The sequence below is a fragment of the Macrosteles quadrilineatus genome, unplaced genomic scaffold (assembly GCF_028750875.1).
Source record: "Macrosteles quadrilineatus isolate MER2022 unplaced genomic scaffold, UCM_ALF_1.0 Scaffold_9__3_contigs__length_116548681, whole genome shotgun sequence".
NCBI classification, from domain to species: domain Eukaryota; kingdom Metazoa; phylum Arthropoda; class Insecta; order Hemiptera; family Cicadellidae; genus Macrosteles; species Macrosteles quadrilineatus.
Window position 1 is genome coordinate 36,579,841 of NW_026542602.1, and position 26,202 is coordinate 36,606,042.

At 39.0% G+C, this 26,202-nt stretch overlaps 1 protein-coding gene across 1 annotated transcript in view; it reads right to left on the bottom strand.

Moving 5' to 3' along the window:
- Nucleotides 1-26,129, bottom strand: part of LOC129003130 (kelch-like protein 12) — a 41,080-nt gene extending 14,951 nt beyond the window's left edge. Inside the window, exons 1-9 of the mRNA XM_054431373.1 lie at nucleotides 26,080-26,129; nucleotides 25,435-25,516; nucleotides 24,047-24,219; nucleotides 23,135-23,257; nucleotides 21,953-22,117; nucleotides 20,870-21,006; nucleotides 20,007-20,178; nucleotides 9,277-9,374; nucleotides 836-935 (exon numbers count right to left, since the gene is read on the bottom strand). Of these exons, the coding sequence (XP_054287348.1) occupies nucleotides 836-935; nucleotides 9,277-9,374; nucleotides 20,007-20,178; nucleotides 20,870-21,006; nucleotides 21,953-22,117; nucleotides 23,135-23,257; nucleotides 24,047-24,217 (966 nt within the window). The 5' untranslated portion in view covers nucleotides 24,218-24,219; nucleotides 25,435-25,516; nucleotides 26,080-26,129. The remainder of the gene's footprint in view (nucleotides 1-835; nucleotides 936-9,276; nucleotides 9,375-20,006; nucleotides 20,179-20,869; nucleotides 21,007-21,952; nucleotides 22,118-23,134; nucleotides 23,258-24,046; nucleotides 24,220-25,434; nucleotides 25,517-26,079) is intronic.
- Nucleotides 26,130-26,202: the final 73 nt, after the last annotated feature.

Genomic DNA, 26,202 nt, shown 5'->3' on the forward strand with positions numbered 1-26,202 from the left:
ATTTGACACTTAAATCATGAAATTTTGTCAAAAATTAAAGCGAGGGTGAGTGTTTAAAAATGGGATGATTTAAGGTTTTTTTTATATTTCCAATAAAAATACACCAAAACTCGACATTTTGTTACCTCGCCCTCGCCTTAATTTTGGATCAATTTTAATGATTAAAGTGTCAAATTACTGGAAATTTGGTAAAGATTTCCAGAATATCATTTATATTTCCTTTGGGCGGATAGGATTCGCCCCATTTCGCATACTAATTTACATGTATTTCTTATGGAAGGAGTATTTTAATAAGATATCAATTAAATAAGTTATAACTCGTAATCTGTTGAAACAAAATAAACACATTATATACTTTTCTTGTAGAAAATTTAATCTTCTTCAATTTTATAATTTACTATTGTATACAAAAAGTTGTTAGTTTTCGAGATATAATCAAAAAACCCAAAATTCGTACCTTTTTCCCCCCTTTTTCCCCCCTCCACCCCCTGGCTCACCACCTAGGAGTCAGGACTTTTGGTATGTTTACACCCTAAGCCCCCTGAACAAGTTTCTGAAGGAATCGCTTAGTTACCTGCTCACGCACTCTACACCTCATTCCTTGACTGGACTACTAAGGATAGAAGTCCAAAATAACAATGGTATTAAAAAAATCATTGGTGAAAAAGACATACTCCTCTCCATAGATTGATTGTACAAACAATGGTACACACTATGATTTTATTAAACAACGCTTACGAGTGAATCACAAGAATATTTCCTGCTGTGATGCAGTTAGTGCTCAGATAATCATATACACAATAGGACAACACCGTAAAAACAAATAGTGAGTTACCTCAATAGTGTCGGCGCTGTTACGGGGTTTGGTCCTCTCAGAGGTTAGCTCAGCTCTTCTATCAGGCAGCAGGTGGTATAACTTTGCCTCTTCCACATACCTGGAAATTAAAAAAAAATTAAAAAGAATTAAAATTTCAGTTTGGTCATATTATACAATACATATTCTTTTTCCTAAAGTAAAAAACCAAAAAGAAATATTAAAAAAAAGGTTGTTTCTAGGCAGGTCAACTTGATTTTGAAGACGACTGTGTGCCTGGGTGCATTTAGTCATATTGTAGACTTATTGCAGGCACAGTTGCACACCTGTCCTATTTCAGGTGCTGATACACTGTCTAATGCAGGTGTATGTCCTTCACCCTCACACTGACGGTTCCAAGCAGCGAACACATAACAAAATAGAAGCGCTACTCGGAGCGCAGGAGCGTGGCAATCTGACTAGCCGACGAAACGGACAAAGATGGCGGCGCTAGCCTAGTCCCGGCGTCTGCAACGAGCTGGTTGACTGCTATGCTTCGAGTCAGTGTTGTTTGCATAGGCTTTGTTTAAATGTAAAAATACTTTTGTATGAAAATTACTTAGGTTTTCCTGGAAGTACATTGTCGTATTAGTATAGTGTTGAAAATATCTTAAAGTAAATCGATTGTTTTTACTGTATTATTGCCGGCATAAAATTTATCTAATGAAAACCTTTACACTTAAGTTCCTATAATGAATTATTCCTAACTGATTAGACAAGCCCAAATTCGTTTAATCAAAGTTTACTCTTGGCTATTTCCAAAGTAATGGTTTAAGAATCGTTTAGGTTGATGTTAGCCTCCGGATTACCAATAAACACAAACATAATTACTCTATTTTAATGATAAATTAAGATAACAAATTCTTTAACACACACAAAAGTAGGGTACTACTAATGATTAAACTATTTTTCGGAAATTACTAAGTGGTTGGTTGTAATTTATTTCACTTAGTTAGTCGTCAGTTTAGGCTTATTGAAATATTTTTATACAAGACAATCATAATACTAAACGTGTTGTTTAGTTTTAACAAATTAAAAAATATTAAATGAATGAATTTATTTCCTATATTTCAGAACACTATATACAATTATAATTGTTGAAATATTTAAACTGGTCTTTATTCAAGTAGTGTTTCCAGCTGTAAATACATTATTTTTAATAAAAAATAAACTGATAATTCTAGAATTAAATAACAAATATTGTATCTGCCCGCTGTAAAATATGGAGCAAATTCAGTTTGAGAACACATAAACAAAAAATACTTGTACATAAGGTAACGCTGTTATATTGAAGAGTTGGTGCGTTGGCGATAACCTACATCATGTTGTGAACTAGTCAAGTGATTTTTCTTTTACAAAAATATTTAAAATGTATTGCATTTTCGATTTGAAGCGGAAGTTGGTTGTAGAGTTTAGGACCCAAGTATTGATGGCGAAAAAGTAGTGTATTTAAATTGGGTAATTTAACATATTATTTTCAAAGCTTCTTGCACTGTTAGGATGATTAGGAATAAAACTTTCTCTTTTTAAGCTCCGGATAAATAACTATCTCATAACCTTACAAATAAAAATATTTTGTACGAGTAAAATGCATAGCTTTTGGTAAAATCGAAAAGAGCTAGTTCGTTTAGATTTTTTCGAGTACATTCAAAATATACTCGAAAAAATCACTAGATTCAAGTCCACTAGATTCGAGTCTATATAAACTTCAATAGTCCTGAATACCGTATTTGTATATATAATTTTTATTACGTTTTATATTTATTAGTCAATGGAAAAGTAAAATACTTTCAATGGATAGGCACGTTCTATATATCATAAAGAAGATATGGTTCCTGTCCGTTGAAATTACCTTTAACACTCAAATGTAAAATTCAAGATTGTTTTCTCTCAATGGTGGGTACATGTTGAAAGCAATTAATTGTATTCATGGATTTATATTAACTGAGAATTTTACAAACTATTCCTGTAAAAAATATATTTAATACCTTATCCAAGTCGCAATTGTCAAAAAGTAGCCCATTTAACATACATTTTTATTAACTATTTTAAAAACAAAATCTAAATGTGGTTCAACATTCAACTAAAGGATTAGCTTTTATTTTGCAATTTAAATTCGAAAGTTGAAGTATACGGCTTGGTTATTTGTTGATACAACATTAGTTTTGTAATAAGTTGCACTAGAAAATTACGCCTTAATCAATGGTGTAGTCAGTGAGACACGACTAATGGGATTTACTAGCAGAGTCGACCCAAGCATTGTCTTGTTCAACCAAGGCCAGACTAAATAAACGGTATCAGCATTCTGACACATAATTTCTCCCATAAGTTTGTCAACAACCCTTATCTTGTGTAAGCGGTGAGAGTAAATACAAGGAAATGGAATTTGTACAATTTTGTTGAGAATTTAAAGGACATACTAAATTTTTATCAAAATCTTTCGGGCCATTTTTTAGAAAATACGATTTTCCGGGTTTTTACGGGTCTTTATGAGAAAATCCCCATTAAAGATCAAAATTTCAAAAAAAAAAAAAAAAAAAAAAAAAAAAAAAAAAAAAAAACGCCTTGAAATACCATGCATTAGAACCTACATACCAAATAAATGTCATCGAAATCGGACCACAGGTGTAGTCCCTAGCTCTGTACACATCCAGACACACACTCACACACACGCGCGCACACAGACATCACTCCGAAAACAACTTTTTTGGGTCCAGGGGGACCCAAAACGAATATATCCACTCAAAACGCAAACTCGAAAATTTTGACATAAACAATACTTTCTCCATATACTATGGTATAAGGGGAGAAAGTAAAAAACAGGCCGTAATGCTCGTCTAGCATGACGTCACGATAGAATACGGCAATGACGTAATTTTTGCCGTTTGTGATCAGCTGCTTGTATTAATCTTCCATCGAAAACAAAAATATAACGTTAATTACGTCATTGCCGTCTTTTATCGTGACGTCATGCTAGACGAGCATTACGGCCTGTTCAACCCTCGTAAGTAGGGGATTAGTTTCATGCACAGGTAAGACCAAGGAGCGCAAGCACTTATGCGCTCCTTGGTCTTACCAGCGAGCACATAATAATAATAATAATAATAAAACCCCCACCCCCGACGAATTCTTAGGCCAAGGGGTTGATAGTTTTACGACTTGCGCTCCTCTGTCCGTTTCGTCATTACGTCTGACTTAATTCGGCTGTTGCCTAGTTGTGCCTATAGAAAGATGCTTATTTAACACGGAATGGTGAATTGCGTAGCTTTTGGTTGTAGCAACAAGACTCCGAATAAGAAAACGGGATATAAACCACCAGCTGGTATTACATTTCACAGGTAAGTAAATATTGACATACTGTAGATAAAAAATACTAGGTTACTTTGTGGTATTGATTTGATTCCGTTCAAAAAACATGTGTAGAGGTTCTATAAACTAATGAAGCGGTTTAAAATAAATGTAAACAAATAAAAATTCGATGATAAATAACCAAAAATATGATAATTTGATAATAAAGTCTCTATCCAGCATAATACAATTATACAGAGCTCTAAGCTAATTTGTTTTGAGAGAATATATTTCAATATGCTCAACCATTTTTTTTTTTTTTAGGTTTCCCAATGACGATCACTTGAGGAAGAAATGGACTGTTGCAGTCAGCAGGAAGGACTGGGAGCCGTCAAAGTGGAGTCATCTGTGTTCAGCACACTTCCGAGAAGCAGACATCGACCGCACTTCTCTGGCATGCGTCCGACTGCGAGAAGGAGCTGTCCCCTGCGTGTTCCCAGCTCAAGGGAAGGAACGGCCAAAAGAAAGGAATCCTTCGAAAAGGACGATAGAAGAGGTATACAATACATCTGAGCCATTTGTAGGTGTTATAGAGTCACCGAGAAGAAAAAAATTAAAACAAGAACTTGATAGGACTAAAGGGTTGCTAGTAAAATCTAAAAGAAAAGTTAAAGCTTTAAACGAAAATAAGAGAAGGTTGACAAAAAAAATAGCAAAGCTTAAAACAATTCTAAATGTATTAAAAGATAAATTAAATATTGCCGAAGAGAACTGTTCACTTTTAAATTCTATATCAAAAACGTCTGCGTCACTGATGAAAAGGTCTCTTGAAAAAAACACCAATCCAAAGCTAAGAAAGATTTATGATGACCGCCTCAAAGCTTTTGCTATAACCCTACATTTTTTATCCCCAAAAGCTTACAGGTTTGTTCGAAAAACATTTGACACTGCCTTGCCGCACCCCAGGACATTATGTCGTTGGTAATCAACGGTTGAAGGTGAACCAGGGTTCTCTCAAGAAATATTGAGGGCTTTGACAGAATACACAAAAAGGAATGGAAAAACATTGTGTTCTTTCATGCTAGACTCCATGGCGATACGTAAACAAATTGAATTTGACGGGAAAAAATTCCACGGTACAGTGAACGTGGGAGTTTCATTGGAAGATGACAACGCACCGCTCGCCAAAGAGGCTTTGGTTTTCAATATAGTATTTTTAAAATCACATTTAAAAGTTCCCGTGGGTTACTTTTTTGTCAATGGTGTGACAGGGAACCAGCTAAGTGCTTTGGTGAAACAGGGATTAACATTATTGCACGAGGCAGGAATGGCCGTGACATCACTTACTTGCGATGGTGCTGCGTGCAATATTTCCATGGGTAATATTTTGGGCTGTAATTTAAATAAAGTAGGATTAACTACTCACTTTCCCCACCCTTGTACACAAGAACCAGTATTTTTTTTCTTAGACCCAAGCCATATGATTAAGCTTGTGAGAAACACGCTAGGTGATCTAAAACTACTCATTGATGGCAACGAAAATGAAGTTGAATGGAGATTCATAGAATCTTTATATAACCTTCAAACAGAAACTGAAATGCATTTGGGAAACAAATTAACCAAATCGCATATAGAATACTGGAGGCAGAAAATGAAGGTAAAATTAGCAGCCCAGCTATTTAGCACATCCGTTGCCGACTCCTTGAAGTTTCTTTCAGATAATAAATATGACCAATTCTTAAATTGTTCTGCAACTGTTAAATTCATTATGATATTTAATGATCTGTTTGACATTTTAAACTCAAGGAGTATTAATGAGAAGTACAAAAAGCAGGCTTTACATTCCAAGAATATAGAAATCACAAAAGCATTTTTAAAAGAAGCTAAAGAATACATCCTACAATTAAAGAACAAAGAGGGCAAGTCAATTTGTGATACAAACAGGAAAACGGGCTTTATTGGATTTCTCATATGTATAGAGAGTGCAATTGGTATGTATGACCGTTATGTACTCCAAACCTCACCTGATGCACAAATGAAGTTCCTTCCCTTATATAAGATTAGCCAGGACCACTTGGAGCGACTGTTTGGATACATTCGGTCACGAGGGGGGCACAACAACAACCCGTCATGTAGACAATTCTCATCTACTTTCAAAAGAATACTTCTTCATAAGGAATTGGAAGAGAGTGGATCCGGAAACTGCCTCGTCCTAGACCGGAGTTTTATTTTCGATGTGAAGTCCAAACAAACTCACCTCAATGCAATTAACAGTTCTCTGCCAGAATGGCGTTCATTAGAGGAAACCACCAAGGAATGTTTATTGTCTGTTGAAGAAGATGAGGACTTAAATATTCCCTTCTGTCAATCAGACTTAGAATTTAATATCATTGAGTATATAGCTGGTTACATTGTTAGGTCTATATCTACTAAGCTATTGTGCCATGAATGTGTATTAGCTTTAAGAGGAAATAAGAACCCTGATGTACTAAGTTTAATAGTTAGTAAGGATAGAGGAGGACTTATACAACCCTCGGAAAGCGTAGTAAAAATATGTGGGTTTTGCGAAAATTCGTTTCGCAGTAAGTTTAAGTTGCTTGATGAGAACATTAGTGTAAAGGAAAACAATGTTATTGAGGTCCTAACGAACAAAGTACTTGGACAATGTGTAGGAGTAGATTTGTTCCCAGATAGTACACATTTCTCAGGATATGAAATGGACAACAATCATTTTTGTTTAGTAATTAAAATGATTGCTCAAAAATATTTTAATGTTAGAGTTCGCTACTACTGTAAAATAAGTAACGAAAGTCTTCACAAAAATAAAGTCAGGCAACATCTCAATAAAACTGTAATTTTTATGGGACAATAAATTGAGTGTAATTTTACAAATATTTGGGAAGTTTTATTTAACTAACATAATTATCTTTAGTTTATCTTGGATGGTATTGAAAGCAAATTAGTCCTTAAAAAGCTGTACTAAACGGTTGAACATTCTTCAAAGACAATATATTTGAAAATGTCTTTAATATATACAATATTACAGTACAACAGTATAAATAAAACATTAAAACACTGCACGGTAAATTTATAGACGACGGCCCGGCGGGGCAGCGGGCGTGGCGCGGAGCAGCGGCAATGGACCCCTTTTGTACCTGATATTTTTAGAAAACCACGCACGATAAAAAATTTTGGTGAATCGGATAGTTAAATTTGGTTATTTATCCACAACTTTCCCGCTGACGAAATTTCTCTGACCAAAAAATAAAAAATTTCCTCGCAATACAACTTTTTCATGTCTGAATGTGAAAAATTAAACTACATAAGTAATACAAATATTTATAAATCAATTACTATCATAACTAATAATTTTATATTAACATCATCGTTTTCCTCAGTATCAGATCTACAAGTGTGCAAAATTTCAGAATTTTTGGTGAACTATTAATGTTGTTTATGATCGTTTATTTCTCGCGGGGTTTTTAATGCGAACTGAGCTCGCGGCTCTTGGATTCAGGCTGTATGACGGACCAAGATGGCGGATTTGGCCACACTTTTAGTGCATTTGGTTAAACGCCGTGTCCTCTCTATTATTAATATTATTATGTGCTCGCTGGTTCCAAGGGTGTTTTCCTTTTCCCATACCTCAGCGAACTCGGTAGTCAGACTTTTTGCAGTCCCAACAGACTGTCCTTAGATAACCATAATCTGATATTAAAGGATTAGATATGGAGGTGGTAAATTGAATTTGGGTATAGTTGAAAAATGAATTTTTACAGTTGAATTTTGCAGGTACAGTCCAACCTCAGTATAACGAATCTGAAGGGACCGAACTGAATATTCGTTATATCAAGGATTTTGTTAAAACGAGGTTCGTTATATAGAGGTTAGGTTTGCAGGAATTTCGCTACGTCGAGGTTCAGAACCAGCGTCGGTCAATATAGGTCGGGATTTGACCTCATTAAAATACAATTAAAGTAGCATAGGCTACAATACTTTACAGTACAGTGTTTACATTGTACAGTAGAACCTAAATTATCCGGCATAATAAAGGGGAGGGATCTTGAATATTGCGCAATCATGACAATGGCATTGACCTTGGTACAGGTTAAAAACTGTAAGTTTAAAATCACAGCTTGTTCTAACCCTTCTAAAACCTAGCCAAATACTGTAATGCGTAGTCATAAACCATGTAAAGAACAAAACAAAACAGTAGACAGTTTTGTAAGCTACTGCTCGCGATAGGCCGGTAGGCTACTAACAGTACAGTACTGATTTATCACAACAGAGGAATGTCAATAATAATCATTAACTATAGCATTGGTGTTGCTAGTTGAAACAAATCGTATTGAAAACAATAAATTATTAGATAAGTCATTATAAAAGTGTATAATCATAGCCAACTTAAGGATAATAAAAACACTCGCAAAAGGAATGTTAAAATAACGATGTTGCTATTCTTTCTCTTTGGTTTTGTTTTTATATTCTTTCTTAGGTTTCTCTTTATTCAAAAATTGTACAAATCGCCATAGTTATCCCATATCACCCAATCACAGCTTACTAAACATTACGTCATCATCAGTCCTCAGTGAATGAAATCAGTTCTCAGTTGCAACATAGCGCGCGCAGCGACAGCAGACAAAGATGTAAAACGGAGCAGACGAATGTTAGCGCAAGCGATGACGTGACCTTTCCATTTAATTTGATAAAGAAACAGATTTTCCCAAAACAATAATTGGGTGGGGTTTGTTATATCGAGGGAAAGACGTAGACAATTCGTTATGCAGAGGTTAAATTCCCAATGTAGAGGTTCTGACAATGACAAATTCGTTATATTGAGGTGTCTTATTTTAGCCGAAATCACGAAAAATTCGTTAAATCAAGGTCGTTGTTATGGTTTGTTCGTTATGTAGAGGTAAAATATACATTATGTCTTATGGAGAGTTCTAGGGGATTAAAAAAAATTTGTTATATCAAGGAATTCGTTATATCGAGGTTCGTTATATCAAGGTTAGACTGTATTCAGGGGTATATTTTTGTTTTTAAACATTGATTTGAGGCATACTGGCTCACCCTATCTGATTTGATACAGTTAATACAGTTACAATACCTCATAAAAATCAATACTAACTAACCTGTAGCATTCTGGACTCTGTCTAACGACCGGAAGGCTCTCTACACAGTCATGGAGGAAGTAAGGACTGAGCAAAGGAAGTCTGACTGTTTCTAGAACCTGCAAAAAACATTGAAAGAATAGAGTTGCTGTTGTTGCTTTGAGGGTAACCAAGCAAAAGTTTGTTCATACTTGTACAACATACTTGTTGTGTATACATGTACAAATCAAACTTTGTAGAAACTGGATGCAATGCACCTTCCACCTGAGTGGTCATGAGTAAAGTCTGTAGTTAATTTTTATCTCTCCTATGTTAAGCTGGGAAGCTGAGTGGGTATAGCACTCTGGTTATTAAAAGGTCCCCAATTTGATCATGCAAAATACAAAACCATAAAGATGGTTCAAATTGGCCTCAGCTGTTTTTGAGCATTGAGCATTGATAAATTTTCCTGGCTACAGAACCAGCTAATCTTAAATAGTAACAAAAATATCATCGTACTACTAATACTCATCTTCCATTCATCACACTTATACATACTAGCAGACATTTTCCGTCATACCCACTTCATGATGGAAAATGTCTGCAATGATGTCTTGCATAACATAAATTCACAATCACAAAAAAAAAAATCACTCTCACCTTGGCAAACTCTGGTTTTCTAGCCACAGGTTTGTGGTTGTACTGATCAGCTACAGCCTGGAACACAGTCTCCTCCTTCTCTACCTCTAGTTCATCACTGCTTGTCAGTTCTACTAACTTGGCAGCTATACACTTACATTGGCAAACTCTGGTTTTCTAGCCTCAGGTTTGTGGTTGTACCATTTAGCTACAGCCTGGAACACAGTCTCTTCCTTCTCTACCTCTAGTTCATCACTGCTTGTCAGTTCTACTAACTTGGCAGCTATACACTTACATTGGCAAACTCTAGTTTTCTAGCATCAGGTTTTTCGTTGTACCATTTAGCTACAGCCTGGAACACTATCTCCTCCTTCTCTACCTGTAGTTCATTACTGCTTCCCAGTTCTACTAATTTTTCACCTACACACTTACCTTGGCAAACTGTGGTTTCCTAGCCTCAGGTTGTGATTGTACCATTTAGCTACAGCCTGTAACACTATCTCCTACTTCTCTACCTCTAGTTCACCACTGCTTGTCAGTTATACTAACTTGGCAGCTACACACTTACCTTGGCAAACTGTGGTTTCCTAGCCTCAGGTTGTGATTGTACCATTTAGCTACAGCCTAGAACACTATCTCCTCCTTCTCTACCTCTAGTTCACCACTGCTTGTCAGTTATACTAACTTGGCAGCTACACACTTACATTAGCAAACTGTGGTTTCCTAGCCTCAGGTTGTGATTGTACCATTTAGCTACAGCCTAGAACACTATCTCCTCTTTCTCTACCTCTAGTTCATCACTGCTTGTCAGTTATACTAACTTGGCAGCTACACACTTACATTAGCAAACTGTGGTTTCCTAGCCTCAGGTTGTGATTGTACCATTTAGCTACAGCCTAGAACACAGTCTCCTCCTTCTCTACCTCTAGTTCATCACTACTTGTCAGTTATACTAACTTGGCAGCTACTCACTTACATTAGCAAACTCTGGTTTCCTAGCCTCAGGTTTGTGGTTGTACCATTTAGCTACAGCCTGGAACACAGTCTCTTCCTTCTCTACCTCTAGTTCATCACTGCTTGTCAGTTCTACTAACTTGGCAGCTATACACTTACATTGGCAAACTCTAGTTTTCTAGCATCAGGTTTTTCGTTGTACCATTTAGCTACAGCCTGGAACACTATCTCCTCCTTCTCTACCTGTAGTTCATTACTGCTTCCCAGTTCTACTAATTTTTCACCTACACACTTACCTTGGCAAACTGTAGTTTCCTAGCCTCAGGTTGTGATTGTACCATTTAGCTACAGCCTAGAACACAGTCTCCTCCTTCTCTACCTCTAGTTCATCACTGCTTGTCAGTTATACTAACTTGGCAGCTACACACTTACCTTGGCAAACTGTGGTTTCCTAGCCTCAGGTTGTGATTGTACCATTTAGCTACAGCCTGGAACACTATCTCCTCTTTCTCTACCTCTAGTTCACCACTGCTTGTCAGTTATACTAACTTGGCAGCTACACACTTACATTAGCAAACTCTGGTTTTCTAGCCTCAGGTTGTGATTGTACCATTTAGCTACAGCCTAGAACACTACCTCCTACTTCTCTACCTCTAGTTCACCACTGCTTGTCAGTTATACTAACTTGGCAGCTACACACTTACATTAGCAAACTCTGGTTTCCTAGCCTCAGGTTGTGATTGTACCATTTAGCTACAGCCTGGAACACAGTCTCCTTCTTCTGTACCTCTAGTTCATCACTGCTTGTCAGTTATACTAACTTGGCAGCTACACACTTACATTAGCAAACTCTGGTTTCCTAGCCTCAGGTTGTGATTGTACCATTTAGCTACAGCCTGGAACACTGTCTCCTCCTTCTCTACCTCTAGTTCCTCACTGCTTGTCAGTTATACTAACTTGGCAGCTACACACTTACATTAGCAAACTCTGGTTTCCTAGCCTCAGGTTGTAATTGTACCATTTAGCTACAGCCTGGAACACTACCTCCTCCTTCTCTACCTCTAGTTCATCACTGCTTGTCAGTTATACTAACTTGGCAGCTACACACTTACATTAGCAAACTCTGGTTTCCTAGCCTCAGGTTGTGATTGTACCATTTAGCTACAGCCTGGAACACAGTCTCCTCCTTCTCTGACTCTAGTTCCTCACTGCTTGTCAGTTATACTAACTTGGCAGCTACACACTTACATTAGCAAACTCTGGTTTCCTAGCCTCAGGTTGTGATTGTACCATTTAGCTACAGCCTGGAACACAGTCTCCTCCTTCTCTACCTCTAGTTCATCACTGCTTGTCAGTTATACTAACTTGGCAGCTACACACTTACATTAGCAAACTCTGGTTTTCTAGCCTCAGGTTGTGATTGTACCATTTAGCTACAGCCTGTAACACTATCTCCTCCTTCTCTACCTCTAGTTCACCACTGCTTGTCAGTTATACTAACTTGGCAGCTACACACTTACATTGGCAAACTCTGGTTTCCTAGCCTCAGGTTGTGATTGTACTATTTAGCTACAGCCTAGAACACTATCTCCTACTTCTCTACCTCTAGTTCATCACTGCTTGTCAGTTATACTAACTTGGCACCTACACACTTACCTTGGCAAAATGTGGTTTCCTAGCCTCAGGTTGTGATTGTACCATTTAGCTACAGCCTAGAACACTATCTCCTACTTCTCTACCTCTAGTTCATCACTGCTTGTCAGTTCTACTAATTTGGCACCTACACACTTACCTTGGCAAACTGTGGTTTCCTAGCCTCAGGTTGTGATTGTACCATTTAGCTACAGCCTAGAACACTATCTCCTACTTCTCTACCTCTAGTTCATCACTGCTTGTCAGTTATACTAACTTGGCAGCTACACACTTACCTTGGCAAACTCTGGTTTCCTAGCCTCAGGTTGTGATTGTACCATTTAGCTACAGCCTGGAACACAGTCTCCTCCTTCTCTACCTCTAGTTCATCACTGCTTGTCAGTTATACTAACATGGCAGCTACACACTTACATTAGCAAACTGTGGTTTCCTAGCCTCAGGTTGTGATTGTACCATTTAGTTACAAACTGGAACACTATCTCCTCCTTCTCTACCTGTAGTTCATTACTGCTTGCCAGTTCTACTAATTTGGCACCTACACACTTACCTTGGCAAACTGTGGTTTCCTAGCCTCAGGTTGTGATTGTACCATTTAGCTACAGCCTGGAACACTATCTCCTCCTTCTCTACCTGTAGTTCATTACTGCTTGCCAGTTCTACTAATTTGGCACCTACACACTTACCTTGGCAAACTGTGGTTTCCTAGCCTCAGGTTGTGATTGTACCATTTAGCTATAGCCTGGAACACTATCTCCTCCTTCTCTACCTGTAGTTCATTACTGCTTGCCAGTTCTACTAATTTGGCACCTACACACTTACATTGGCAAACTGTGGTTTTCTAGCCTCAGGTTGTGATTGTACCATTTAGCTACAGCCTGGAACACTGTCTCCTCCTTCTCTACCTCTAGTTCCTCACTGCTTGTCAGTTATACTAACTTGGCAGCTACACACTTACATTAGCAAACTCTGGTTTCCTAGCCTCAGGTTGTGATTGTACCATTTAGCTACAGCCTGGAACACAGTCTCCTCATTCTCTACCTCTAGTTCATCACTGCTTGTCAGTTATACTAACTTGGCAGCTACACACTTACATTAGCAAACACTGGTTTCCTAGCCTCAGGTTGTGATTGTACCATTTAGCTACAGCCTGGAACACTGTCTCCTCCTTCTCTACCTCTAGTTCCTCACTGCTTGTCAGTTATACTAACTTGGCAGCTACACACTTACATTAGCAAACTCTGGTTTCCTAGCCTCAGGTTGTGATTGTACCATTTAGCTACAGCCTGGAACACTATCTCCTCCTTCTCTACCTCTAGTTCATCACTGCTTTTTAGTTATACTAACTTGGCAGCTACACACTTACATTAGCAAACTCTGGTTTCCTAGCCTCAGGTTGTGATTGTACCATTTAGCTACAGCCTGGAACACTGTCTCCTCCTTCTGTACCTCTAGTTCATCACTGCTTGTCAGTTATACTAACTTGGCAGCTACACACTTACATTAGCAAACTCTGGTTTCCTAGCCTCAGGTTGTGGTTGTACCATTTAGCTACAGCCTGGAACACTGTCTCCTCCTTCTGTACCTCTAGTTCATCACTGCTTGTCAGTTCTACTAACTTGGCAGCTACACATTTCCCTTGGCAAACTCTGGTTTTCTAGCATCAGGTTTGTGGTTGTACCATTTAGCTACAGCCTAGAACACAGTCTCTTCCTTCTCTACCTCTAGTTCATCACTGCTTGTCAGCTCTACTAACATGGCAGCTACACACTTGCCTTGGCAAACTCTGGTTTTCTAGCTTCAGGTTTGTGGTTGTACCATTTAGCTACAGCCTGGAACACTATCTCCTCCTTCTCTACCTCTAGTTCATCACTGCTTGCCAGTTCTACTAAGATGGCAGCTACACACTTACCTTGGCAAACTCTGGTTTTCTAGCCTCAGGTTTGTGGTTGTACCATTTAGCTACAGCCTGGAACACTATCTCCTCCTTCTCTACCTCTATTTCATCACTGCTTGCCAGTTCTACTAAGTTGGCAGCTACACACTTACCTTGGCAAACTGTGGTTTCCTAGCCTCAGGTTTGTGGTTATACCATTTAGCTACAGCCTAGAACACAGTCTCTTCCTTCTCTACCTCTAGTTCATCACTGCTTGTCAGCTCTACTAACATGGCAGCTACACACTTGCCTTGGCAAACCCTGGTTTTCTAGCTTCAGGTTTGTGGTTGTACCATTTAGCTACAGCCTGGAACACAGTCTCCTCCTTCTCTACCTCTAGTTCATCACTGCTTGTCAGTTCTACTAACATGGCAGCTACACACTTACCTTGGCAAACTCTGGTTTACTAGCCTCAGGTTTGTGGTTGTACCATTTAGCTACAGCCTAGAACACAGTCTCCTCCTTTTCTACCTCTAGTTCATCACTGCTTGTCAGTTGTACTTACTTGGCACCTACACACTTACCTTGGCAAACTCTGGTTTTCTAGCCTCAGGTTTGTGGTTGTACCATTTAGCTACAGCCTGGAACACAGTCTCCTCCTTTTCTACCTCTAGTTCATCACTGCTTGTCAGTTGTACTAACTTGGCACCTACACACTTACCTTGGCAAACTCTGGTTTTCTAGCCTCAGGTTTGTGGTTGTACCATTTAGCTACAGCCTGGAACACTATCTCCTCCTTCTCTACCTCTAGTTCATCAGTGCTTGTCAGCTCTACTAACATGGCAGCTACACACTTGCCTTGGCAAACTCTGGTTTTCTAGCCTCAGGTTTGTGGTTGTACCATTTAGCTACAGCCTGGAACACTATCTCCTCCTACTCTACCTCTAGTTCATCACTGCTTGCCAGTTCTACTAACTTGGCACCTACACACTTACCTTGGCAAACTCTGGTTTTCTAGCCTCAGGTTTGTGGTTGTACCATTTAGCTACAGCCTGGAACACTATCTCCTCCTTCTCTACCTCTAGTTCATCAGTGCTTGTCAGCTCTACTAACATGGCAGCTACACACTTACCTTGGCAAACTCTGGTTTACTAGCCTCAGGTTTGTGGTTGTACCATTTAGCTACAGCCTAGAACACAGTCTCCTCCTTTTCTACCTCTAGTTCATCACTGCTTGTCAGTTGTACTTACTTGGCACCTACACACTTACCTTGGCAAACTCTGGTTTTCTAGCCTCAGGTTTGTGGTTTTACCATTTAGCTACAGCCTGGAACACAGTCTCCTCCTTTTCTACCTCTAGTTCATCACTGCTTGTCAGTTGTACTAACTTGGCACCTACACACTTACCTTGGCAAACTCTGGTTTTCTAGCCTCAGGTTTGTGGTTGTACCATTTAGCTACAGCCTGGAACACTTTCTCCTCCTTCTCTACCTCTAGTTCATCAGTGCTTGTCAGCTCTACTAACATGGCAGCTACACACTTACCTTGGCAAACTCTGGTTTTCTAGCCTCAGGTTTGTGGTTGTACCATTTAGCAACAGCCTGGAACATAGTCTCCTCCTTTTCTACCTCTAGTTCATCACTGCTTGTCAGTTGTACTAACTTGGCACCTACACACTTACCTTGGCAAACTCTGGTTTTCTAGCCTCAGGTTTGTGGTTGTACCATTTAGCTACAGCCTGGAACACTATCTCCTCCTACTCTACCTCTAGTTCATCACTGCTTGCCAGTTCTACTAACTTGGCACCTACACACTTACCTTGGCAAACTCTGGTTTTCTAGCCTCAGGTTTGTGGTTGTACCATTTAGCTACAGCCTGGAACACTATCTCCTCCTTCTCTACCTCTAGTTCATCAGTGCTTGTCAGCTCTACTAACATGGCAGCTACACACTTACCTTGGCAAACTCTGGTTTTCTAGCCTCAGGTTTGTGGTTGTACCATTTAGCTACAGCCTGGAACACTATCTCCTCTTTTTCTACCTCTAGTTCATCACTGCTTGTCAGTTGTACTAACTTGGCACCTACACACTTACCTTGGCAAACTCTGGTTTTCTAGCCTCAGTTTTGTGGTTGTACCATTTAGCTACAGCCTGGAACACTATCTCCTCCTTCTCTACCTCTAGTTCATCACTGCTTGTCAGTTCTACTAACATGGCAGCTACACACTTACCTTGGCAAACTCTGGTTTACTAGCCTCAGGTTTGTGGTTGTACCATTTAGCTACAGCCTAGAACACAGTCTCCTCCTTTTCTACCTCTAGTTCATCACTGCTTGTCAGTTGTACTTACTTGGCACCTACACACTTACCTTGGCAAACTCTGGTTTTCTAGCCTCAGGTTTGTGGTTTTACCATTTAGCTACAGCCTGGAACACAGTCTCCTCCTTTTCTACCTCTAGTTCACCACTGCTTGTCAGTTGTACTAACTTGGCACCTACACACTTACCTTGGCAAACTCTGGTTTTCTAGCCTCAGGTTTGTGGTTGTACCATTTAGCTACAGCCTGGAACACTATCTCCTCCTTCTCTACCTCTAGTTCATCAGTGCTTGTCAGCTCTACTAACATGGCAGCTACACACTTACCTTGGCAAACTCTGGTTTTCTAGCCTCAGGTTTGTGGTTGTACCATTTAGCTACAGCCTGGAACATAGTCTCCTCCTTTTCTACCTCTAGTTCATCACTGCTTGTCAGTTGTACTAACTTGGCACCTACACACTTACCTTGGCAAACTCTGGTTTTCTAGCCTCAGGTTTGTGGTTGTACCATTTAGCTACAGCCTGGAACACTATCTCCTCCTACTCTACCTCTAGTTCATCACTGCTTGCCAGTTCTACTAACTTGGCACCTACACACTTACCTTGGCAAACTCTGGTTTTCTAGCCTCAGGTTTGTGGTTGTACCATTTAGCTACAGCCTGGAACACTATCTCCTCCTTCTCTACCTCTAGTTCATCAGTGCTTGTCAGCTCTACTAACATGGCAGCTACACACTTACCTTGGCAAACTCTGGTTTACTAGCCTCAGGTTTGTGGTTGTACCATTTAGCTACAGCCTAGAACACAGTCTCCTCCTTTTCTACCTCTAGTTCATCACTGCTTGTCAGTTGTACTTACTTGGCACCTACACACTTACCTTGGCAAACTCTGGTTTTCTAGCCTCAGGTTTGTGGTTTTACCATTTAGCTACAGCCTGGAACACAGTCTCCTCCTTTTCTACCTCTAGTTCATCACTGCTTGTCAGTTGTACTAACTTGGCACCTACACACTTACCTTGGCAAACTCTGGTTTTCTAGCCTCAGGTTTGTGGTTGTACCATTTAGCTACAGCCTGGAACACTATCTCCTCCTTCTCTACCTCTAGTTCATCAGTGCTTGTCAGCTCTACTAACATGGCAGCTACACACTTACCTTGGCAAACTCTGGTTTTCTAGCCTCAGGTTTGTGGTTGTACCATTTAGCTACAGCCTGGAACATAGTCTCCTCCTTTTCTACCTCTAGTTCATCACTGCTTGTCAGTTGTACTAACTTGGCACCTACACACTTACCTTGGCAAACTCTGGTTTTCTAGCCTCAGGTTTGTGGTTGTACCATTTAGCTACAGCCTGGAACACTATCTCCTCCTACTCTACCTCTAGTTCATCACTGCTTGCCAGTTCTACTAACTTGGCACCTACACACTTACCTTGGCAAACTCTGGTTTTCTAGCCTCAGGTTTGTGGTTGTACCATTTAGCTACAGCCTGGAACACTATCTCCTCCTTCTCTACCTCTAGTTCGTCAGTGCTTGTCAGCTCTACTAACATGGCAGCTACACACTTACCTTGGCAAACTCTGGTTTTCTAGCCTCAGGTTTGTGGTTGTACCATTTAGCTACAGCCTGGAACACTATCTCCTCTTTTTCTACCTCTAGTTCATCACTGCTTGTCAGTTGTACTAACTTGGCACCTACACACTTACCTTGGCAAACTCTGGTTTTCTAGCCTCAGTTTTGTGGTTGTACCATTTAGCTACAGCCTGGAACACTATCTCCTCCTTCTCTACCTCTAGTTCATCAGTGCTTGTCAGCTCTACTAACATGGCAGCTACACACTTACCTTGGCAAACTCTGGTTTTCTAGCCTCAGGTTTGTGGTTTTACCATTTAGCTACAGCCTGGAACACTGTCTCCTCCTTTTCTACCTCTAGTTCATCACTGCTTGCCAGTTCTACTAAGTTGGCAGCTACACACTTACCTTGGCAAACTGTGGTTTCCTAGCCTCAGGTTTGTGGTTGTACCATTTAGCTACAGCCTAGAACACAGTCTCTTCCTTCTCTACCTCTAGTTCATCACTGCTTGTCAGTTGTACTAACTTGGCACCTACACACTTACTTTGGCAAACTCTGGTTTTCTAGCCTCAGGTTTGTGGTTTTACCATTTAGCTACAGCCTGGAACACAGTCTCCTCCTTTTCTACCTCTAGTTCATCACTGCTTGTCAGTTGTACTAACTTGGCACCTACACACTTACCTTGGCAAACTCTGGTTTTCTAGCCTCAGGTTTGTGGTTGTACCATTTAGCTACAGCCTGGAACACTATCTCCTCCTTCTCTACCTCTAGTTCATCAGTGCTTGTCAGCTCTACTAACATGGCAGCTACACACTTACCTTGGCAAACTCTGGTTTTCTAGCCTCAGGTTTGTGGTTGTACCATTTAGCTACAGCCTGGAACACAGTCTCCTCCTTTTCTACCTCTAGTTCATCACTGCTTGTCAGTTGTACTAACTTGGCACCTACACACTTACCTTGGCAAACTCTGGTTTTCTAGCCTCAGGTTTGTGGTTGTACCATTTAGCTACAGCCTGGAACACTATCTCCTCCTTCTCTACCTCTAGTTCATCACTGCTTGCCAGTTCTACTAACTTGGCACCTACACACTTACCTTGGCAAACTCTGGTTTTCTAGCCTCAGGTTTGTGGTTGTACCATTTAGCTACAGCCTGGAACACTATCTCCTCCTTCTCTACCTCTAGTTCATCAGTGCTTGTCAGCTCTACTAACATGGCAGCTACACATTTACCTTGGCAAACTCTGGTTTTCTAGCCTCAGGTTTGTGGTTGTACCATTTAGCTACAGCCTGGAACACTATCTCCTCTTTTTCTACCTCTAGTTCATCACTGCTTGTCAGTTGTACTAACTTGGCTCCTACACACTTACCTTTTCAAACTCTGGTTTTCTAGCCTCAGGTTTGTGGTTGTACCATTTAGCTACAGCCTGGAACACTATCTCCTCCTTCTCTACCTCTAGTTCATCAGTGCTTGTCAGCTCTACTAACATGGCAGCTACACACTTACCTTGGCAAACTCTGGTTTTCTAGCCTCAGGTTTGTGGTTTTACCATTTAGCTACAGCCTGGAACACTGTCTCCTCCTTTTCTACCTCTAGTTCATCACTGCTTGTCAGTTGTACTAACTTGGCACCTACACACTTACCTTGGCAAACTCTGGTTTTCTAGCCTCAGGTTTGTGATTGTACCATTTAGCTACAGCCTGGAACACTATCTCCTCCTTCTCTACCTCTAGTTCATCACTGCTTGTCAGCTCTACTAACATGGCAGCTACACACTTACCTTGGCAAACTCTGGTTTTCTAGCCTCAGGTTTGTGGTTGTACCATTTAGCTACAGCCTGGAACACAGTCTCCTCCTTTTCTACCTCTAGTTCATCACTGCTTGTCAGTTCTACTAATTTGGCAGCCGTAAGTGTTAGGAACTCTTCTTGGTGGCAAACCTCCCAAAAATTCCTAAAAACATTATTGAGAATCAAGTTTCAGTTTAAATTATTTCAAGCCCTTATCAATAGCCCTTAGAAATGATTCGTAGCACATAAAAGTCATAAAACAGAGTTAGTTAAATAACCTATATATAAAAAAAAACGTTCATTCAATGTCTGTAAGTCAAGGTCTCTTACAAGTTTCAATCGTGGCCAAGCTAGTTTGAATCTGGTGCCAGCTCCAAGTGCCTTACTTCCCTACCAATATTTTAGCTGGTTCCTACCCCTATACGACAATTAGCTTTGCTGTAGCAGTCAATAATATGAAAAAAGTTTATGTTCCCTTAAAGTATGAACTTCAGAGATTATGTTTCTGTGGTCTAAGGGATCCCTAATAAAATTCATTTCCAATTTACATATTTGAATTGAAAAAATGTTTTAAACGTATACAATGTACATAAGAGGTGAAGATAGTAAGGATGTGATCCTAGAGAAGACTAACCATCACATAAAGGTGGGAACTACCGAGAATAGTAGCGAGAAAGTAAAAAACATCACAGAGCTTTTGTCAGATCTGAACCAGCTTGCTTGACAACGACTAGAGTTTGTTCAACATATTGATTTACGGACATCCCTTGAGTCAAAGTTTTGCAAAGATATCTTGGGTGAACTGTACAATGAAATTATATTGATGCTAGTTTTTAGGTCTCTAAGTGACTTACTGTAAAGCAAAGTCTTTAGCCTTCTTTTGCAGTTCTGTACAAGCGTGAGCCTCTGCAAAGCAGTGGATCCCCAGACAGTTGGTGGCGTCCATGTGCCTCTCAAGGAACTGACATGCTGCCTCGATGACAGGGATGACCTGTCAAGGAAAGCTATTTCATTTCTTAAGTTTTAAAGAAAAATTTCAACAACAAAAGGTTTTCCAATTTAATTGAATGTTTTCTAATGAGAGCATCACACCTTATACAGTAGACTCCCTCTTATCCGGACACCTTTTAACCGGACTACACTCGGCGGAAATGACATCTCTTTAACCGGACAATTTTTATCAGCACATTGGTTCAACCGGACCAGATCGGCAGGAAGTGGGCAAAGTATTGAAACAACTTTTCTCGTGGGAAAGATTTGAGACCACTGATCACGTGTCTAAATACAATGCTCTCCTAAATTTAAGTCGAATATTACAGTACATATCAAATACAACAGTCCGTTTTAACGAGTTTTGGGGATGTCGGTTAAACCGGAAAACCCATTATCCGGACTGGCCTCGGTCCCGAGGAGTCAGGATAAGAGGGAGTCTACTGTATATGGATTCTAAATTGTCAAAGCTAATCAATCATCCAACATTTTTTTTGCTAACCTATTAGATCCTAGTATGCCTATTGTACGTAAATTTTGATGATGGGAAAAAGTCTGTTAGTTTTGTATGGAATCGGATAATTTTGAATAATTTACAATATTTTAGTATCCACTTATAGGAATAGCCTTTTGATAGTTCTCTTCCTAGGTTGTCGTGTATTAGTCGAAAGAATTTTCAGAAGAGGATCACAGTGTTGTTGTGGTTGAAATTAAATGAAAAATTCTTTATTTTACCACAAAGTTAGGGCCGCATGGCCCTTTCTTACACTTAACCTGACATAGTAATTAATTGTGGAAGCAATATAACCATTTAAATCATAAAAAACTAGTTTGTTATGCAATTTTACGTCATATCTGCCTGACCTGAACAAGTATGTAATCAAACCGGGTCCAGTCCCTATTAGTTTTGAATAGCGGGATTCTGTGTAAATGTTTTGCCTGTGTACCTGCAGCAGATTAGCAGCAGATAGCAGCGCCTGTACATTGGCCCTGGTGATGACCAGAGAGCTAGTGTAGGCGTAGTCCAGCAGTAGACTCATCATGTCCACCTCAATACCTTTCAGAGCCACCACGCTCTGCTTGGACTCCGCCAACTTGCTCAGGAACATGGCCTACAGTGGAGACTCAAAATCAACAATCAAGAAAAATATGAAACAACATTAGACATTTGTTAATCCAGCATGTTTTATGCTTTGATTGCTGAAAATTATGGAATACCAAGTGTCTCTGCCGCTGTTGTTGTGAGAACAGCATAAATACCATCAAAGTAGGGAGTTAAGAGTTATTACCATAGGTATAAGGGCATTTACTGTGTTCGATCATAGTTTTTCAGTACTCCTGTTTTATTCTGATTTCCTACAAACTGTACTGAACACTCAAATTAAGTGGGAAACCCTTGAAAGCTTTTTCAGACAAAAAACTGAGACCAATGTTCGATTGTGAGATGCGAGACTACAGGATTTTACAGTGCACATTAAATATAATAAATAAATAGTTAAACAATTATCTTCAGACAAATCGTCAAGTAATAATGACAAGAGGATGGTTAAACTACCTTGCACCTAAAGCAGTAGTTAAACTACCTTGATGGTTAAACTACCTTAAACTACCTTGCAAGCTAGGAAGCATTCAACAATCACATTAGAGAAGGCCTACTGGTAATAGCCTACTTTGAGTTTTGTCCTGATGTGTAGGCTAATTTTGTGAGGGAAAGTTAAAAGGTAGGGTAGGAAGAGATAGTTTATAAGTGGGAATTATGCTTGAATGTTTGATTGATAAGGGTAATTAGAAAACGGGTTAACTTAACTCTAATTTTTTTGAGAGAGTTATTTTAGAATTTGAGCTGCCTCTAGGAAGTGCCATTATAATACTATAAATGTTCTGTATATTTCAATGGGTTATGATTAAGTTGAATTTAAAATTCAATAAAACAATTCTTAGGCTAACTCTGGATATATTATTCCAAATAGAAGCAGTGCCTGGTTACATTTAAAACAACTAGGCTAGGAGCTCAGCTCCCTTGTATGGATACAAATTAATCTAGAAACATTGATGAGGGTACTTGCATACCAGTATCACAGTCTTTATATTTGAAAACTTTTATTATTTTAAGAGATAATGGATTGTACCTTAAAATAAGGACTGAAGGAACTCAAAACATTCCGATGAGCTGGAAATTTAACTCCATCGACTGATAAAGTGACGTCACAAAACTGTCCAGATTTGCGAAGATCATTCAAACCCATCAACACCTGCAATACAACTTGGAAGATTAATGTGAAACTTCCTGGACACTTACTTTAAAATACCTAAAAATAGTACACGTCTTTCTAATAAAAATGCTAACAATTGTAAAGTTATTTTAAAATACCGGTTCAACAGTTCAAACATAAAAAATCCTCCAGAAAAAGGCTGTGAGGATTATAAGCAAAAATAGTGATAAAGGCTAGGTATTTCAACCGTTATTCGTGTAAGAAACTCTGTGTCAGAAACAAAGTTTTTCAACAACTTGCGTTATGAATAAAAATTACTGCCTTTACAGGTTTCCAAAACATTTTTGCCTGGCTCTCTGCAAACACCTTTTACAGTACCATAAGATAATTCTTTGCTGGGGAATCAGTTTCATGAGTTTTCAATTATGTAGACTCAGTTTTTTTATCTGTTACTTATCTCATATCTGTTTTAGTTATTAAATAGACAATTACGGTACAGACAAAACTTGCTTCTGCGACGACCAGCTCTAGTATGTTGTCTGTGTGTGCGGACGTCCTAGGGCAACATACTTGTGACAAGCAAGGTAGAGCACGAGCGGCAAGCATTGCATGGAAGTTTCTATCGCACAGGGCATACGGTCTTACTCCAGCATGAGATGGTGACGGGGAAAGGAGTGCGAGGGGGGTTAGGAGAAGTGACTAGAATTTACTCTAGACACCACCGAATAGTGCCAGACACCACTTAAAAGAGTGACATTGAATGTTTCTCTGTTCCTTACTACTGTACCTTACATAAAAATCTAATCTAAACTTAATGAGTGCATTTACCATATTTGAGTGACTGGCCTCTGTAAATTTATACTCGTGAGCGCCGGGACCTTCAACAGCCGCGTTATCATCTGAGCTGCTGTCGTCACTGTCGGTGCTCGGCAGTCGTTGTCGTCCATTGTAGCCCAGCCTCCCTCCTCCCCCCTCCGATAGGATCGGTGCCATCAGCATAACTGCAAATATTCATTAAGATTTAAATTAAAAACACAGTCGACCCAAGAATACTGACACATGCACCAATATCTCATTATTTCAGCTTTATTAGCTTAATTAAGTCCATGACAAACAAGGTAAGCTTAACTTACCATTTACCAAAATGTCTCTTTTGCCCAAACTCATGAAGAAACAGGACACAAATAGGCTACAAATTTATGTCTTTGCAAAATCATCTTTTGAATGAATTACACAACATAAGCTAAGGTAAACCTATCAACTTTTGTTTTTATAAATATTAGGCAGGGCCTACCTTGCTTGTTATATAGCCTAAACTAAACCAAGCCAAAGTAAGCTAAACTAACGTAACCTACCCTCCAGAGCACAGCGTGATCAATTTTTCCTATTAAAGACCCCATGGATTTTTTTTTAATATTTTTAATAGCCTAGGCTACATAAAATCGACATTAATAGGCCTAACCACCATATGATTTGTACATCGAAGATCGAACTAATATTTTTTAAACCGATATATTCTCTACGGAACTGTACCGAAAAAAAGGAACATAAAAACCACACCAGAGGTCTTAACCTCCGAGTGTTAAGCGTCGCGTAATCGACGCACAACACACCCGCCGAGGTGTTATGTGTCGCTTTTGCGACACACAAACATCGTTTACGGCGAAGGCTCTGGGACTGACTAAATCAGATTGAACTGGATCGAGATTGGTATTGTTGTTTTCGGCAGATTCTAAGCTTTCTCCTGATGTCTGTTTCTAGACGCTTTTCATTTTAGTTCCGAAAATATTGTAGCAGACAGCTGACGTGTGTATTTGTAAACAACTTGGTTAACCTCGCACCGATTACTGATGTGTTTTATTACGTTTATCATTGTTTTAGTGTTAAAAATAAAAAGTAGTGATATACGTGGTGCATTATAAGAAAATTTAAGTGATTTTGAAGGGCTGGTTAAAAATTGTTGAACATTTTTTTTTGTAATGTTTTATATGTTACATTGAAGCCCATAATTTTCCAAACAAAATGATATATAAAAAAGTATAGCCTACTTTACATTGTTTGTAAGTTTCTAAGATACATTTTAATAAAACCCTGCGATTGCGCAATAAATGGGCGAACATTAAGACCAAAACTAGAGACACTTGGAGGGTTAACAAAAGGCTAAGTTTAATAAATAAGCTAGTCGGTTGATAAATAAGCCTACTTTATTCTCTTACCTTGCCACTGACTTTTCTGTTTGATCTTCAGCTCGATTCTTTTTGTTTTCTTACTAGAGAATACTTGCTAGCATATAATAGTCTGTAATATGGTAGAAAATTAGTTAACTTCTTTAAGCGAGTGATTAGTAACTTTATAGCCTAATAGAAAACAAATGAGTGAGAATAGCAGAAAGCTCAAGCAAGAACTGGATGGAATATCTAATAAAAATGCATTACACAAATTCTTCAAAAAAAAAAGTTAAATATGCCTACATTACAGTCACAAAACCTGATCGTTCATGATTTATGCACAAAATAGGAACATCTTGACACAAAAGCCAGTAACAGTACCGTAAGCCCTTGACAACAGGAGCCACTAACTTTGACTCACTTTCAAACTTATCGTTTTAACACCAAGGCCTTAATTCGTTTTCAAATTTATTTGTATAGTTGTATAATTTAGGAAGAAACGAGCACTAGGCCTATGAAAACTATCTAAGGGTTTGAGGGAAATGCTGCCTCAATTTATCGTATTTTAGACAAATCAAAACAAATAAACTTACTTCAACCAATAATGTATGGCATAATAGGACAAAACTGGGTGGCAATTTAATACAAGTAATTTATTTAATATTTTGACATACTAATACTATTTACTTTTACCTGGCAGAGAAGTGTGAAAGAAAACACTGAAACAAGCAGTAAGGCCTGACAGAAGGCAGCTAACAGAACAGCTAACTAAAAAAACTCAGCTGTTTGTTGTTGGTTCGTTGTGTGCTTTTTTTG